Source organism: Taeniopygia guttata, chromosome 19 (genome assembly GCF_048771995.1).
Source record: "Taeniopygia guttata chromosome 19, bTaeGut7.mat, whole genome shotgun sequence".
NCBI lineage: Eukaryota > Metazoa > Chordata > Aves > Passeriformes > Estrildidae > Taeniopygia > Taeniopygia guttata.
Window position 1 is genome coordinate 2,705,655 of NC_133044.1, and position 14,910 is coordinate 2,720,564.

Here is a 14,910-nt window from a genome sequence, read left to right on the forward strand (position 1 = left end):
TATTGGCACGTTATTGTAAATCCAGCACAGGTAGTTTCTGTATTTAATGTTTGTACCATCCCACTGAGGGCAGAGCCCCACACGCTGCCCTGCAGGACAGAGCTGCAGCAGGGCAGCAGAACATGTTAGAGATAAACAGAATAAACAGCCTTGAAACCAGCACAGACCAATTATGGCTTCTGCTTTGGCAGCGGGGCTGACAGACAGAGACTTTCTACAATCTCGGAATCACCAATACCCACAGATTCCGACACTGGAGCAGCGCCGCCGGTCCCCATCGCGATGGTCCCTCAGCACCGGGGGAACCCGACTGGGATGCCGCTGTGCCACCGGGACTCACACTCTGCCCTGCTCCTGAGCGCTGGTGTGAGCTGAGCCGCGTTCAGGCACAACCTCTGCCCGCCCCGGGGACTTGGAAGGAGGCTTTGGGTCCCTGTAAGCAGTGCAGCCTTTTAATAGAGATCAGACAGCAGTGATACACCGTGTGAGGGTCTCTTACATCTGTAGCCACAGACTCGAACTGTTCGTTGAAGCTTGCAGCTTTCCACTTTAATAACATTAGTGCATTAAACTGTTGTTTTTCTTTGAAGCTGTACAAATACCATCAATGTATTTTCTTGTTAGAAAAAGATATAAAAATACTGAATTTCAGCAAACACATATTTGTATGACAAGCAGCACCAGTGCTAGGAATATAATAGTTCCTGCTTCAGCAGCACCCATGTGTCAAAGGACTTGGGAAATTTCCTTTTTTTTTTCTATTGTGAATAAAGATGCAACCAAATCAAGAGACATTAGAGAGAGATAAAAAGCACAATCTGCTTTACAGGGTTTCATAATGCCCCGTTTTCCTGTGCACTACATTTACTTACAAATACATGTGCCTGAGTGTAATAAAAATGGGATTCAAGTGGCTTCCTGACCACAAATGGAAAATTGTTCCATAAACCTACTTTCCTTTTTACTTTTCATCAAAGCTGTTTGCAGCACTCAGCCGTGCAGGCGAGGGACTCTTCGGGTGAGCCATCTGTCAAAAGAAGGGAAGGGTCAGAACTTGGAGATCTGAGCTCATCATCACTGAGATAAAACTGCAATTCTTGGCTGGCACCTTAAAACAGACACACCAAAGCAGTAAAATAAAAGATGCTATTAACCCTCACATTTGGTTCTTCTGCAAACTATGACTTTTAAAGTTGCATTGAATCACCCCCTTGACCACCAAAAAAGCGGTTTTTCCTCTTGGGATTGTCAAATAACTTGCCATGGCATGTCCATTCTGCAGTGTCCTTAAGCCAGTAGGGAATTATGTGATTTTAAAGCCACTTTATGATTCCAAGGAGAGGGACAGAGTGACTTGCCTGAAATTTGCGCCGCAGTGCCTGTGTCATGATTGGGGTCAGCCCAGAGCCACATTCAGTGTTTTCTTTACTATTCAGAGGAGTGCCACCAGGACTTCTGGAAGGGCAATTATGATTAGTTTCATTGGTTCTCTAGTTTTTCTAGATTATAAAAACACAATTCAAGAGAATAGAAAGGAACAGACCTTTGTATATCGACTTTCTTCAGATGCTTCCGAAGATCAATCTGATTTTTAGGGGAGGTGCTAAGAGAAGAAAAGAAATTGGTACAATGAAATGTTTTCCACTCAGTAAAAAACCTTGATCACTGTTTAAAACAGAAAAATACACTATATAATCAAGGAAGAAAGCATCTTACATTAATGATTTTGTAGCATGAGGTGATGGCTTGGATTTAGGTCTCAGACTAACACTCTGTAGATCTGTGACTGTAATTAATGCCCTGCGTGGCTTCACTGGTGATTGTTCCTACAGCAAGGAAAGAAATGTTACCCCAAATAAAACCTCAGAAGGTCTCACTACCCTGAAATCCATTTAATACTTAATAAAGCTGAAAGATTTCTGTAGTTTATGGCTTTTATGCTTTTTTAAATTATTAAGATTTGAACGTGCCTTGAATAAAAATAGATTTATTTAGGAAAAACAAAAAAAAATCCTAAACAAGAGGGGTTTTTTATGCAAACAAAGTTCCAGCTGGCCAAAAGGAGTCAAAAAATCTACTGATAACACACAAAGCTGCATGAAAACTCCATGGACTTAATGTAAAATTCGAGCTGTCCTGAGTGCCAGGGAAGATTGGAGTCTGTCACTTTATTTCTTCCCTTCCAAAGCCCAGGTGCAGAATTCGAATGGTGACTTGAAACTGATCACTGGGTGTTTGGATGAGAATCAATTTATTGAAAAAAAAAAAAAAAGCAGGAAATAACAGCAATTCCAGGGTGGATTTTCCCTTGATTCATCCTCCAGTTTACCTTGTCCATTCTCAGGTTGCTGTTTGTCTTCTTCAGTTTAACATTCAGGAGGTCTTTGAGGGTGATGTGCATGGGCCCATCCTTTTTCACTGGTGGTGCCTGAAAGCAAAGGGGTTTGGAAGGGACATTAGGAAGGGAAAGTGAGACTGAGCACTCACAAAGAGTGATGTGCTGATGAATCCAGGTCCAAAAAGAACTCAGGCACAAAATAAAAAATAAAAGAACCTTCTGATTCCCTACCAGTTTAGAGGTTGTGCCTCGTCGGAGGAGGAGAGGTGCTGGAGGCAGTTTTGGTGGAGGCAGCGGTGGTGGAGGAGGAGGAGGAGGAGGAGGAAGAGGAGGAGGAGGGGGGATGGAAACAGGCATGGATGCTGAGGGTGGAGGATCCATCTGTGTCCCTACAGGAGCACCCAAGACTGGCTTGTGACACCTTTGGCAAAGAGAACTTTCTGAAGACAAAGCTGCCACTCCATTCATCTGAAAATGACAGAAATAAATAAAGAGAACATTAAATCCACCAGCAAAAGTAGCTGGGATTTTTGGGAACAAAGGTGCTGGCTAAGGCTGAGCTGTAAATATATAAACAGGTCCCTCCTGCTGTGAGGTGGCAGCAGTTCTGTAGCTCTGAGTGCAGAGAATGCCCCTGAGGAGCTGCTCAGTGGATCTGCACTGAGCACTATTCCTTATCCCCACACAGACAAACGTCACCCTGCCCCAGCTGGACTGACACTGACCTGGAGTGCTCCTTGTAGCTTGGAAAATTCACTTTCCAACTTCTCCAGCTTCTCCCTGAACATATTTAGTTCCCTTAAATAGACTTGTGATGGAAATATGGTGTCTTTAACCACCTGAAAGCTCTAAGCATAAAAAGAAAGCAGATTGTGTGTTGATTTTCTTCAGATGTTTCTGAAGATCAATCTGATTTTTAGGAGGGGTAGTAACAGAACAAAATTAATTGGTAGAGCAAAATATTTGCAACTCAGTAAACAGTGTTAATCTGTGTTTAAAACAGAAAAATCTAATATCAAAGAAAGGATATACCTGTGCAACCCTGCTCTGGCACCACCAATACAGAAATGATGCTGCTGTTGTCAAGGGTCTGAGCACACTTTTCACACTGGGCAAGGCTAAAGGCCAGCGGGAGCAGCTTGGGACTGGTGATGAGTTCAGAGACAGATGAGCTGGTGACCTGCAACAGAACAAAGCCAGAATTTTATTTATCATCTCAGCCTTTAAAAAAGTTAACTGTGACCAATCATGTGGAAGTTACAAGCAGATACCAGCAGGTAACAACAAGAGCAAATGTGATCACAGAAACCTGGAAAGGCCAAGATACATTTCAATAAAGGGTGGGGGGGAAATCCCATTGGAAATACTTTTTTCTTCAAGTTGCTTTTCCTGGTTATTAATCACAGAAACACTAAGGTTGGAAAAGATCTCCAGGGTCATCATGTCCAACCTTCCACTGAATAACACCAAAAGATATCATGGAATGCCATGTACTTGGCACAAATATTCAGCTTTTTCCAAGAGCCATTGGGAGCAAACAGCAAACCCAGGGATGGAGAGAAAGGCAAAATTCAAGCAGAAGTTCTTACCGTGTAGAGGGACAAACTGAGCCCTGGGGGGTTGCAGCATTTCTCTTCTTTTCCAGTCGAAATTTTGCTCGGGCTCTTCGTTTTCTTTTGCATTTCTTATACCTTGCCATTACTGGGGAAAAAAACACATTTCAAATGGAAGCAAATTATACGTTGGGACAGAGCTGCCACCAAAGAGAATAGCACAGGCTGCACCTCAGAAATCCAGTCAGAGGTTACTCACAGCTGCCTTGGTGGAATTATTATGGACCAGTGATAGAAAATATATCCTTAATTTCATATGATCCATGGGATGTGTTTGTACACAGAAAGCACCGTTTTATATGGGCTTTTCCTCCCCTTTTCTATTTGTATTGATAAATATAATAAAAATATGAATTATATAAATACACACAAAAATATATTATAAATAATATAAACAAAGATAAACAAGAAAGTAATTAGAAATGTTATAAATTAAATAGAAACTTTACAACTACGTAAGCACAAGAAATATAAACGGATGTTCAGTTTTTCATTAACCTGACGTGATAAGCACTGAATTCAGGGAAAGCGGTGACAAAAGACATACTGAAGCTACGGAAGGATGCTGAGGGTGGCACGGGCCGGTCCCTGACCGGTGATCGGTGACACCTCAGCCCCGCTCACCCGGGACGCCGCACCGAGAGCGGGGGTTTCTTTGTCTCCCTCACACACACCTGCACACACCTATGGGGGTGTCCGGGGGTGTTCCGGGGGTGTCCCGGGGCCGCCCCGTCCCCCCGGCCGCGCTCCGCGCCCGCCGCCGCCGATTCAAACCGCTCCCCGCGCCGCGCCCAGCCAATGGCAGCGCCGCTCTCTGCCGGCCCCCCCACGCGGCGCATGTAAGCCGCGCGCTGATTGGCCGCCGCGCCGAGGCGCGCCCGCGCTCCACGGGAGAGGGGCCGGCGCTGCCCCGGCCCGGCCGCGCTGAGGCGAGCGGCGCCGCCATTGGGCGAGCGCGTTCGGTGCCGCCAATCGGCTGGGGAAGGCTCGAGGAGTGAACCGGGCGAGGAGCGGCCCCGCCGCCGGTGCAACCGGGAGAGAAGCGGGGAGGGGGAGCGGCGCCGCCGCCCCCTCAGGGCCGCAGCGGACCGGCCCGCGCCGCTTCCCGCCAGCGCCGCGCGCCCCGCCCCGGCCAATCACAGCCGGAGCCCACTCCGGGCCAATGGGCTCGGCCGTACCTCGGAGCGGGTTTACATTCCCCGCGGGCCAATAGCGAGCGCGCTCCGCGAGCAGCCAGCCAATGGGAGGCGCGCGGCAGTGACAGCTGGCCAATGGGCGCCGCCGACTCTCCCGGCCGCGGCGCGGGGGGTGGGGATCTCCGCGCCGCCGCCTGAGGAATGTCAACTATTCAACATGGAGCCGGCGGTTAACAATCTCCAGACCCTGGTGAGGGCGGGCGGCGGCCGCGCTGAGGGGCGGCCGCGCCGCGGGGCCGCTGGCGGTGAAGCCTCGGAGGGCGCGGGGCCGCCGCGGAAGGGAGGGAGGAAGGGAGGGAGGAAGGGAGGGAGAAGCGCGGGCGCGGCGCGACGGAAGAGCGGCCGCTCAGCCGCGCCCCGCGTTCCCCATCCGGGCCCTGAGCGCGGCCCGCGCCGCCCTCCGCGGGGCGCCCGCCGGCCGCGTCCGGGTCAGGCGGGTTCGGCCGGGCCGGTCCATTCCGAACCCCCCCCACAGCACCTTTTGGGAAAGGGGCGGGGCCTGCGCCGCTCCATTCACCCCTCGGCGCGGGGGAGGGCGCGGCCATTCCCGCGCACCTGGGGGGGGGGCGGTGCGTGTGGGCGCGCTCATTCCCGCCTCGCGCGGGGGACGCGGCCGGGCCGGGCCGCTCCATGTGCCCGCGGCGGGAGCGGGGGGCGCGCCTCGGAATAGTCCATTTTTTCCCAGAGGGGGGCGAGGGTGGAGCGCTTACCTGGGCTGGACCATTTTCGCTGCGGGGGGAGCGGGGCGATGCCCCCCTCGTCCCTCTCCTGCCCAGCCCCAAATTCCCGAGTTTTTTCAGCTTTTCTCTCCGTTCCGCCGCTCTGAGGCAGCCCCTGGAGCACCACGGGGCTGTCCCTTATGCAATGATCGCCTCCCTGCCAGCCACACTCCTGAAAAAGTGAAAAAAAAGGAAAAAAAGGCAAAAATGAAGCTTTCACAACAAGAGCTGTGCTGTGTTTCTTCACGCTGGAGAGGCTTTAGGAACCTGTGTCCAACCAGCCGAGTTCCTTGTGCCACCCCTCAAAACCTTCATCTTCCTTCCTCGAGTCTTTTTTTTCCATTTTTGCCAATAGTATAAGCTTCATCTCCCTGTATCTAGTATTCTGTATTTTTGCCAAAGCCTAGTTTCATTTGGAAATATATTTAAAGATACTTAGGCTAGATGTTTAATTAATTTATCTATTTATTGTCATGGTCTGTTCCTGTGTTTTATTGAAAGTCATGCTTTCAAGTGATTCTCATTTTAGGACATGTGAATAGAGAGGTTATTTTTGCCTCCTTTAAGCTAACAAGGGCTTTTATTCTGGAAATCAGAATAATCTCACAGCTTTGAGTCTCTTGCTTTTCCTTCTGCTTTGTTGTTTCCCCGTTCTGGATTTCCTGTGAAGTCAGCTCTCTCCACAGAAGTGTGATAAAATAACACTTCTTGTTCCCTGGAGCTTTTGACATGGATTTCATGGAAAGCTTCCTTTTGGCCCTGTGGAAGCAGGGACAAACTAATTAGTGGGAGCTTGAAGAGAACAATGGGTATGAAAATCATAAAATCAACCAGGTAATCAATGTTTTTTTTGTGACAGGAGCACCATAACAGTTTTAGATTAATTATGGAAAAGATCCTAAAGCTGGCAGTGCTTCATTCAGAGCAGCTCAGTTTGTTCCTGTCACAGTTTTTTTGGGATCCTGCACCTCCTCTGTCCCTGAGTGGTGTCTGTCCAGTGCCCTTTTTATGTTGTACTACTGGTGATGATGCACAAAAAGCAGTGCAATGTTAAAAGGGCATTGGCCAGCAATACAATCTGCATTGTTCTGTATTTTTTTTAATAATATACAAGTCCAAAATCACTGTCTGAGACCACAGAACAGGAGATTGCCATGGGTTTATTTTTTCTTGCTGATTTTATTGCCTTGCCAAGGAGGAACAGTGGTCATTTAATGACAAATGCCATCATCTCTGTGTCTTACACATGGCCCAGGTGACTCAGCTCTGTGTGCATCCCCAAAAATCTCAAATCTCCACTCCATTCCCAGGTTTGATTTCTTGTTTTTTTTTTTTTTTTTCCTTAAGTATCTCAGCAGCTTCAAACCCTGAGAGTTCTCCAACTCTCAACATGAATTTATTGCTGTGTGAAAAAATCCCCACCATCACTGTGATTTATGGAATACACCCTTACACCCCACTGGTACAGGACATCCCCAGAGCTGGGGAAGGAGTGTTTTAAGTGCATTTTACTGTGATTCAGCACTGGAAATGATAAAGAATAAACTCTGCTGTGCAGAAGATATTCCCTGTAAGGCAGTTTAAGAACATCTGTGTGATGGCAGTTTGGAATCTGAACTGGCTGCAAGGCAAATCCAAGCAATAAATACACTTGGAAATGGAATTTCCAGTTCAGAAAGCACCAAATAGTTTGAAATTGAATTTCTGGCAGATCTGTTGAGGATTTTGTTGGGTGGCTGGATTTTTTTTCCTCCCTCATGATCAGTGGAATGGCAGATTCTGAATAATAATAATAATCATAATCATAATGTGAGTTTTTGTGTGTGTGTGTTAGGACTTGGTGAGCTTTAACCTTATCCAGCTCTTCACCATCCACAGAAACCTCTGGCTGAGTTGATATGTGGTTTTTTTCCTTTTTTTGGTGAGTGTATGATTGATTGTTGCCCAGAATTGTTGCTGCTAACGAGTGCTCTGACTTTATTGCACTACTGTACTATACAGAGAGCAGTGCAATAGTATTGTCAAAGCATCTGAGAGCAGAGCCCTCAGCACTGGCCTCACTCAGTTTCTAACATTTTCTTCTAAACCTGTGAGTAAATTACAAATTTACACATCAAACCCTGCATTTTCTGTGTGATTTCTTGTAAACTAATCTTCCTACAAATGCTTCTGAGTTAGAATATTAAGGGGGGATTTTTGCAGGTGGATGTTTCATGAAATGAAGCAAGAAGTAAATATTTATAAAATAAAAGCAGTCATAATGAACTGTGTTAATGTCTTCACAAAGCTTAAAATTCTGGCCACATTTAGCCTTTAATGTCCTGAATCACAGTATGTTAGTTACCTGCTTATGGAAATCTCAATTTATCAGTATGGAATATTTAATGGCTCATTTTGAAAGCAGCTTTTGTTGTCTGCTTTCCCAAAAACTGATCAAATGCAGGAGCTGGAGAAAAGCAAAAAAACAATGTTCTTTTTGGGGTGTCTGCCGTGGAAAGGAAAACCTACAAATATTTCTTAGTGGGGAGAACAGAAACCATTGAGCAGTGAGAGAAGAAATCCCTTGTGAGCTTTTTAAAAATGTACAGTGTGCTGAAAAGTATTTTATTCTTGGATTTTGTCCTGGCTGGTTTCTGGGGCAGGTGTGGGAAGGAGTTCTGCTGGGCAGATGGTGAGTTATGGCAGCACTGGGTGAAAGCTTTCCCTTTGATTTATAGATTTTCAAGCTCTTCACTAGATTTATTTTCCTTTTCTTGAGCTATTATTTGAAAATGTGCTGTGTGGGTCTCAGATTCATTCAAAGACAGAAATGGAGAGTTTCCAGCCAGGCAGAAGCCTGGGAAAGAGTTGGAAAAGAATGTAAATAATTATTTATTTCGCTTGTTCACATTGTTTATAGTGAAGTTCTATCACTGTGCGTCAAGCACTCTGCACCAGCGGTGTGGGTTGTTTCCACTTCAGGACCAATGGAAAAAAAACTGAGAGTAAAACTCCAATTTATTCAAAATACACCTCTCTTTTATACAGAGCTGCATGAGGACCAATGGAAAAAAAAACCTGAGAGTAAAACTCTGATTTATTCAAAATACACTGCTCTTTATACAGAGCTCCGTGAGGACCAATTCCATTGGACCAATGGAAAAAAAACTGAGAGTAAAACTCCGATTTATTCAAAATACACCTCTCTTTTATACAGAGCTTGTGAGGACCAACTCCATTGGCTCTGAAGAGAAAACAATCCACACCACTGGTGCAAAGTGCTTGACACACAGTGATAGAACTTCACTATAAACAATGTGAACAACAAGAGAGATAAAGAATTATTTACATTCTTCTCCAACTCTTTCCCAGGCTTCTGCCTGGCTGGAAACTCTCAGTTTCTCTCTTTGACTGAATCTGAGACCCACAGTGCTGGAGGTGTGTGAAACATCATCCATCACTCCCTCAGGAAGAGGCTTTTATTGGAGAGTGTCCTGCATCAAATCCTGTTCCTTCAGGCTGAATTTCCACACCCCCAAAGGCATTAATGGCCATTCCTTAAGGCTGATGTTCAAAACATAAATATCCCTTTGGACTCCCAGCCTGACCACAGACTGTGGGTATTTATGACAAATACAGCCTTGCTTTGATCCTTTAGAAAACCCAGGAATGGTCACTTTGGGATTAATCTCCAAATAAACAGTGAAAAGCAACTTAAGGAAGTCACAACCATTTTTATTTTTAACTTGCTTTCATCATTGTCTCTTCTGTGACTGTAAAATCACTGAATTATTATGTCAAAGAGTTAATGAGTTGCTTGGGAGCTGGGAAAACTGCCTTTCTTGAAAGTGGAAGTCTTTAATAGATATTAAAATTGCAGACTAAAATTAATTAAGTAGTAATGCTATCAGCAGACTGTTTTACAAGGGAATTAGACAATTCTCTTGTGGCTTATTTATCCCAGGGAAAGAAAAGTGATGTCATCAATTTAATGAGCTGATAGTCTGGTTTATTGGGGAATAATGAAATGTATTGTGGACAATAAAACCATCTGAAAGAACACATCCCTAATATGATTATTAATAAAAGCTCTGATGATACTCTTAGATCTTGAATTTACTCATAATCTGTGTAAATAACTGAGTGTTGTAGTTTTGCTAACAGAACTCCTTATATTTGAAAATATTAAATTTGAAAACTTTTATGGTCTCTGAGCGTTTCAAAGTGAGGCAGCTGCCTCCTGCTTTCCTGAAACACAGGTTGGGGTTTGTCTGCAATTTTTGGGTTTTAATATACTGTGCCTGACCTTAAATATTTTAGTTCCAGAAAGCAGAAGCTGATTTGGATTATATTCAGAGCAGACTGGAGTTTGAAATAGCGAATAGTCATCCTGATGATGCAACAGCAGAGGTAGTGTTTTCAGATTAAATTCAATTTTATTGCATGAAGTTGGTAATAAATGGATATTTTTCTTTAAACCTGAAATATATGTGGCTGTTCTTTAATCTACTTGTCAGGTTTTTATTATTGTTGTTGTTGTTGTTGTTGTTATTTCCTGCATAATATATTGAAATAATTTGCCTAATATGAATTCAAACCAAACTCCTTTGGTTTCTTGGGATAGTGAAATTCTCCCACGTTCTGCTTTGAGAAACCAGTGGTGTTAACACCTAAATTCAGGTTACAGATTCCAGTTTGAGCTAAGACTCGCCCTTGCTCTGAGAAACAAGATAAACTTGCCAACAAGCAGTGACTAAATTCAGATTTGGGGGAGAGATGAGAGGAAAACAATAAATGACATCATGTAAAGGATTCTATAATTCAGCCCTTTTCTCCTGTACATTTTCACTGTAAAGGATCATTTCAGATTAAATGCCTAACATGTACACTGTGAAACGAAGTGTGGCCTCATGAATTTTATCATTTGATGGAGTTTAAATGTTCTACTCACGCAGGAGAACCCAGCTGCTCTCCTGAAGGAGATCTCCTTGGTGAAATCCCGTTACAAATCCCTGTGTGACCAGATGGTACAAATTTCCCGGGAGCAGAAGGAATCCATGGAGAGCATCCGTGCTGCCCTGCAGGAAACCATGAAGTTGTCTCGGGCATTACAGCAACAAAGTGGGCTGGAGGTGCTTAATTTCACTTTAATCACTTTGTTTTCACTGCTGGAAACGGACACAACTTTGGAACCTTTCTGTGCCACTCCTGGTTCTCCTGGAATTTGTTGTTTGTGCAGATTTTGAGAAGATAAGACAGAGTTTTCCAGTAGGAATGCTGGCAGGATTGGAGCTCTTTTTGTAAATCCCAATTCCCAGCAGTTAAAATCAGATCTGGAGCTGAGGAGTGTGAATAGAGTGATACAATTTGGGTTATTTCATAGGAATCCATACCTCTGTGCACAACTGTGTCCTGGGGCCACACTGACAGGTTTTAGAAGTACACACTTTAAAGAAAATAGAAAATTAAACCAGTTTTAAAAGGCTAAAAAGCTTTTAAATGGCAAATATATTTTCAGTGTCTAAAGAGAGAAAGTTAAACCATTGTAACAAACACCCTGGGATTGCTGTTATTCCAAAGCTGTTTTCCCTAAGATAATGTTTAAATTGTTAAAAAACTCAGCAACAAGTAACATTTTCTTAAGTGGTCTTCAAACACTGCTTCATTATTGAAGAGGTGAAAGGATTAATTTTGACCCTTTACAAATGAGATGATTTAGATCAATGTTCTAATGACAGTGCCTGGAGATTGGGTTTAATCTGTCAACAGTTACTGGTAACTTTTGATAGACAAAATGGGCTGTATCATGATTTAAAAGACAGTGGTTATATGGCACAGGAAGGAAAATAGATCATGTCTTACTGTGTTTCAAGGATATTCTGCCCAGAATAATTTTGTACTTGGATTTTTCCCAAGTGGAAGACCCTTTTCTTGAGTTATATGTAGAGCTTTAGGTAAATATTTTCTTGTATTTTTTTATATTTCGTAAGCCAAAGATGGATTAAACTTCTGGAGAAATAAAAGTCTTTAAATGAAATACCTTTTTTTTTTTTAATTGAAAAATTTCTCCTGCTTGACTAAGTTATAGTATTGGTGCTAGAGGAAGATTATTGTTGATTTTTCAGCAACACTTTACTTGTACATTTGTTTTCAGTGGAAGGAAATCAGGAGTCTACTGTCAGTTTCCCTGAGCAAAGGGCTGCACAAACATTGAGTCCCTCTGTAAATATCACCTCAGAACCTGAAGGATCAGACTTCTCTGTGTTTACTTTTTCTTATTTTCCCAGAGCTTACCTCTGTCAGCAGAAGAACAGGCTGCAATCCACCAGTTAAACTTGCAATTTGGGGAAGAAATGGAATTTCCAGTGCAAGAGGTAAGTAGGGCATGGAATGGCAGTATTCCAGAAACATTTAATTCCTGCAGAAGGGGCTGATTTTGTGATTTGATACTTCTCAAGTGAATATAATTTTTCAGAAATGAAATTAAGTTCCTTAACAAACCTTTTCATTTTTATCCTGTACAGATTAAGCTTTTCTAATTGTTCCAATTAGATGCTCCACAAAGGAGAAATTACCCTTGATGGAAGATTTTGTTCCTGTTATTTTTTAATTTGGATGTGTTTATGTTTCTTGGGAATGCAGTTGGTTGCTCTTGTTGATCTTCTTGATAAAGAAACATTTGGGTGGGAGTGAGGGATGTCATTGATTCAAACCAGTGTGGGGAGAAATTTAATTTCCTGTGAAATATTAAATTTTGGGATATGAGTAACGATCTAGTCTAAGTGCAATGCAGTAGAACTTGGATCTAAATTAATATTTGTTAAAAAGTCAGATATTCTCCCATAGCGCGAGATGTAATTATCCAATATAATTATCTGCAAATGTTTGCTCTGGGTCTCATATTAAAAATATTAGAGAAGATTAACAGAGGGTGTTTCTCTGATTGACCTTTTCTTTTTCTACTTCTCCTCACTTCCCACTGTCACACCTCACTTTGTGTCCCTTTATTGCCACAATTGGTTTACGTGGAACCTGTGGAGAGGCTCATCTGACTTGCACATAAATCCTTCCGTATCCATTTTAAACCTAATTTCATTTTAAACTGTGCTTAATCCCTAAGATTTTGCTGTTGACTTCAGTGGCTGCAAGATCCTTGGTTATCCAATGGTAAAATGTAATTAGTGTAAATTTCATGCAGAAATGAAACTGTGAAAAAAGATTTCTAGCCAAAACACTAAAAAATACTGACATTATTGTTTATTTTTAGCCATCCTGCTCAGGATCTGCAGTCCCTGGCTCAGCTGAAGTTAAGTGATTAAAAAAAATAAATTTCCCACTGATTTATTTTCAGAGAGGCTGTGATAGGCAGTAACTTCACTGTTTTCCCTCCCAAGCACCAATATTTACTGCTTTTATGTTAAGAATTTAGACTTTACTAGAAGGACCTGACCCCTGAGTTACATTCCAGGAATAGTTGCCATATTTCTGGGATTTTTCCCCTTGCTTTCAATGGGATTGAAGTGGAAAACTTGTTGTGTTTAAGCTCTGGAAGAAATGGTGCACTAATTTTACCATAGAAATAGCTCTTTTAAAATTCATTTATCCCTGCTTATAGAAAAGAATTTTCACAGTTGGGTTTTGTTTGTTTTCAAAAAAATAAAATACCCAAAACAAAGCCAGCTGGTTATTGACAGACCAAATTTGTCAATCCTCATCAGATCTCAAATTACATGATTTTTTACTCAGTCTCCAGATCCAGTGATTGTCTTTTTCTCTCCTTTCTCTTGCTGGAAAATCTTTCTTCAGTCTCACTTAGGGGTGTTTTTAAGCACTAATGGAAGCACTTTCTATCTTTAATGCAATTTCTAAAGAAACAAATATTTTCCATTTCCATTCTTTTTAACAAATATCTTCTGTTTCCAATTTTTCAGAAGTCCAGTTCACACCATTGACTAAGGAAACATTTCTGAGAGTGCCCAGGAGCATCAGGACAACTGTTAAGTTATCAGACTTGAACTGTTTGTACAGGGAGTTGTTTAACCATTTCATTGTACAGAACAACAGGTAAAGCTCAAAGCCATTCATTAAAATATTTTTATAAACTGCAAAAAATTTCAGCCTTTTCAAATTAAATAAAAGCAGCTAGTTATGCATATTTTAATTTCTAAAAAAACTGAGATTAAACCACGACCCCCAAACTCTGCCCTCCGCTTCTTTGGGGTGAGTGCTGGGGGTTTCTTACAGGCTGATGTTACAAAGAAAATGAAGTTTTAAACTCAGGAATTCTGTCTTTTTAACCCTAAGATTAGCAAATGACTGCTGGGATTTGAAGTGGCATAGAAAAGTTGGTGGTAATCTGGATAAGTTTGAGATTTACAGAGCATTCACAAAAGTCATTGATTAAACAGCATGTGCTTTTTAGCCTTTTTCTGCCAGAGCTGATGTTTGATCCCTGTTATACTAAATTGTTTTTGTCTTACAGAGCAGCACTGAGTCTTACACAGATGAAAACGATAATTAAGAAAGCCACTAACATAAAAATTCAAATCCTGAAAGAAATGGGGATTGTAGAAGTTGACAAACGAGGAAATATAAAATTGGCTGAGTTAAAAGAAAACTAATCTGACACAGAAGCATCTTGATCCAGCTCCTGGATTACTAAGGAGCAAGAATTTCTCTGAAACAAGAGTTCCCCTGCAGGAAAATTATTAATATTTCTGTATAAATATTCTGTTGATAATACTTGAAATTGGAGAGTTCAAAAACACTGAGGTTGGGACTTTACCTTACCTGTTTAAATGATTATGGTTGATGCATTTTTAAGGAATGTTGTGAGCCGTGTGATGCTTCCAATTTCCTTGCTGCATTCCTGAGGGTCTTTTAAAGGCAAATAATCCAAGCCTCTTAATTGTCTTTGCATTCCTAAATAAAGATTTGTTATACTTCATTTGTGTGACTCCTCACCCTGCTCCCTGAGCTGATTAATTTCTCTTTGATGTGAATTCCCTTGGGTTTTTCACAGTCCAGGCAGGGTTAGAAGGGAATTCTGGGCACTGCCCAGTCCA

At 42.6% G+C, this 14,910-nt stretch overlaps 2 protein-coding genes and 2 non-coding genes across 4 annotated transcripts; 3 read left to right on the plus strand and 1 right to left on the minus strand.

Moving 5' to 3' along the window:
* Nucleotides 1-523: 523 nt before the first annotated feature.
* On the minus strand, nucleotides 524-5,089 carry PRR11 (proline rich 11). Its single transcript, XM_041720064.2, has 10 exons — nucleotides 4,626-5,089; nucleotides 3,928-4,039; nucleotides 3,371-3,518; nucleotides 3,064-3,186; nucleotides 2,570-2,806; nucleotides 2,330-2,428; nucleotides 1,717-1,826; nucleotides 1,544-1,603; nucleotides 1,359-1,455; nucleotides 524-1,027 (listed from the first exon to the last, which is right to left on the minus strand). Exons 2-10 carry the CDS (start codon nucleotides 4,035-4,037, stop codon nucleotides 962-964), a joined length of 1,050 nt encoding a protein of 349 aa, XP_041575998.2. The 5' UTR covers nucleotides 4,038-4,039; nucleotides 4,626-5,089; the 3' UTR covers nucleotides 524-961.
* Nucleotides 5,090-5,179: 90 nt separating this feature from the next.
* On the plus strand, nucleotides 5,180-14,792 carry SKA2 (spindle and kinetochore associated complex subunit 2). Its single transcript, XM_072937338.1, has 8 exons — nucleotides 5,180-5,337; nucleotides 10,166-10,255; nucleotides 10,801-10,977; nucleotides 12,133-12,219; nucleotides 13,113-13,151; nucleotides 13,662-13,665; nucleotides 13,780-13,909; nucleotides 14,328-14,792. Exons 1-8 carry the CDS (start codon nucleotides 5,305-5,307, stop codon nucleotides 14,464-14,466), a joined length of 699 nt encoding a protein of 232 aa, XP_072793439.1. The 5' UTR covers nucleotides 5,180-5,304; the 3' UTR covers nucleotides 14,467-14,792.
* MIR130C (microRNA mir-130c) lies at nucleotides 6,827-6,938 on the plus strand. The gene has a single exon (NR_049116.1). It is a non-coding gene; the product is annotated as a microRNA mir-130c (primary transcript).
* MIR301 (microRNA mir-301) lies at nucleotides 7,832-7,904 on the plus strand. The gene has a single exon (NR_049131.1). It is a non-coding gene; the product is annotated as a microRNA mir-301 (primary transcript).
* Nucleotides 14,793-14,910: the final 118 nt, after the last annotated feature.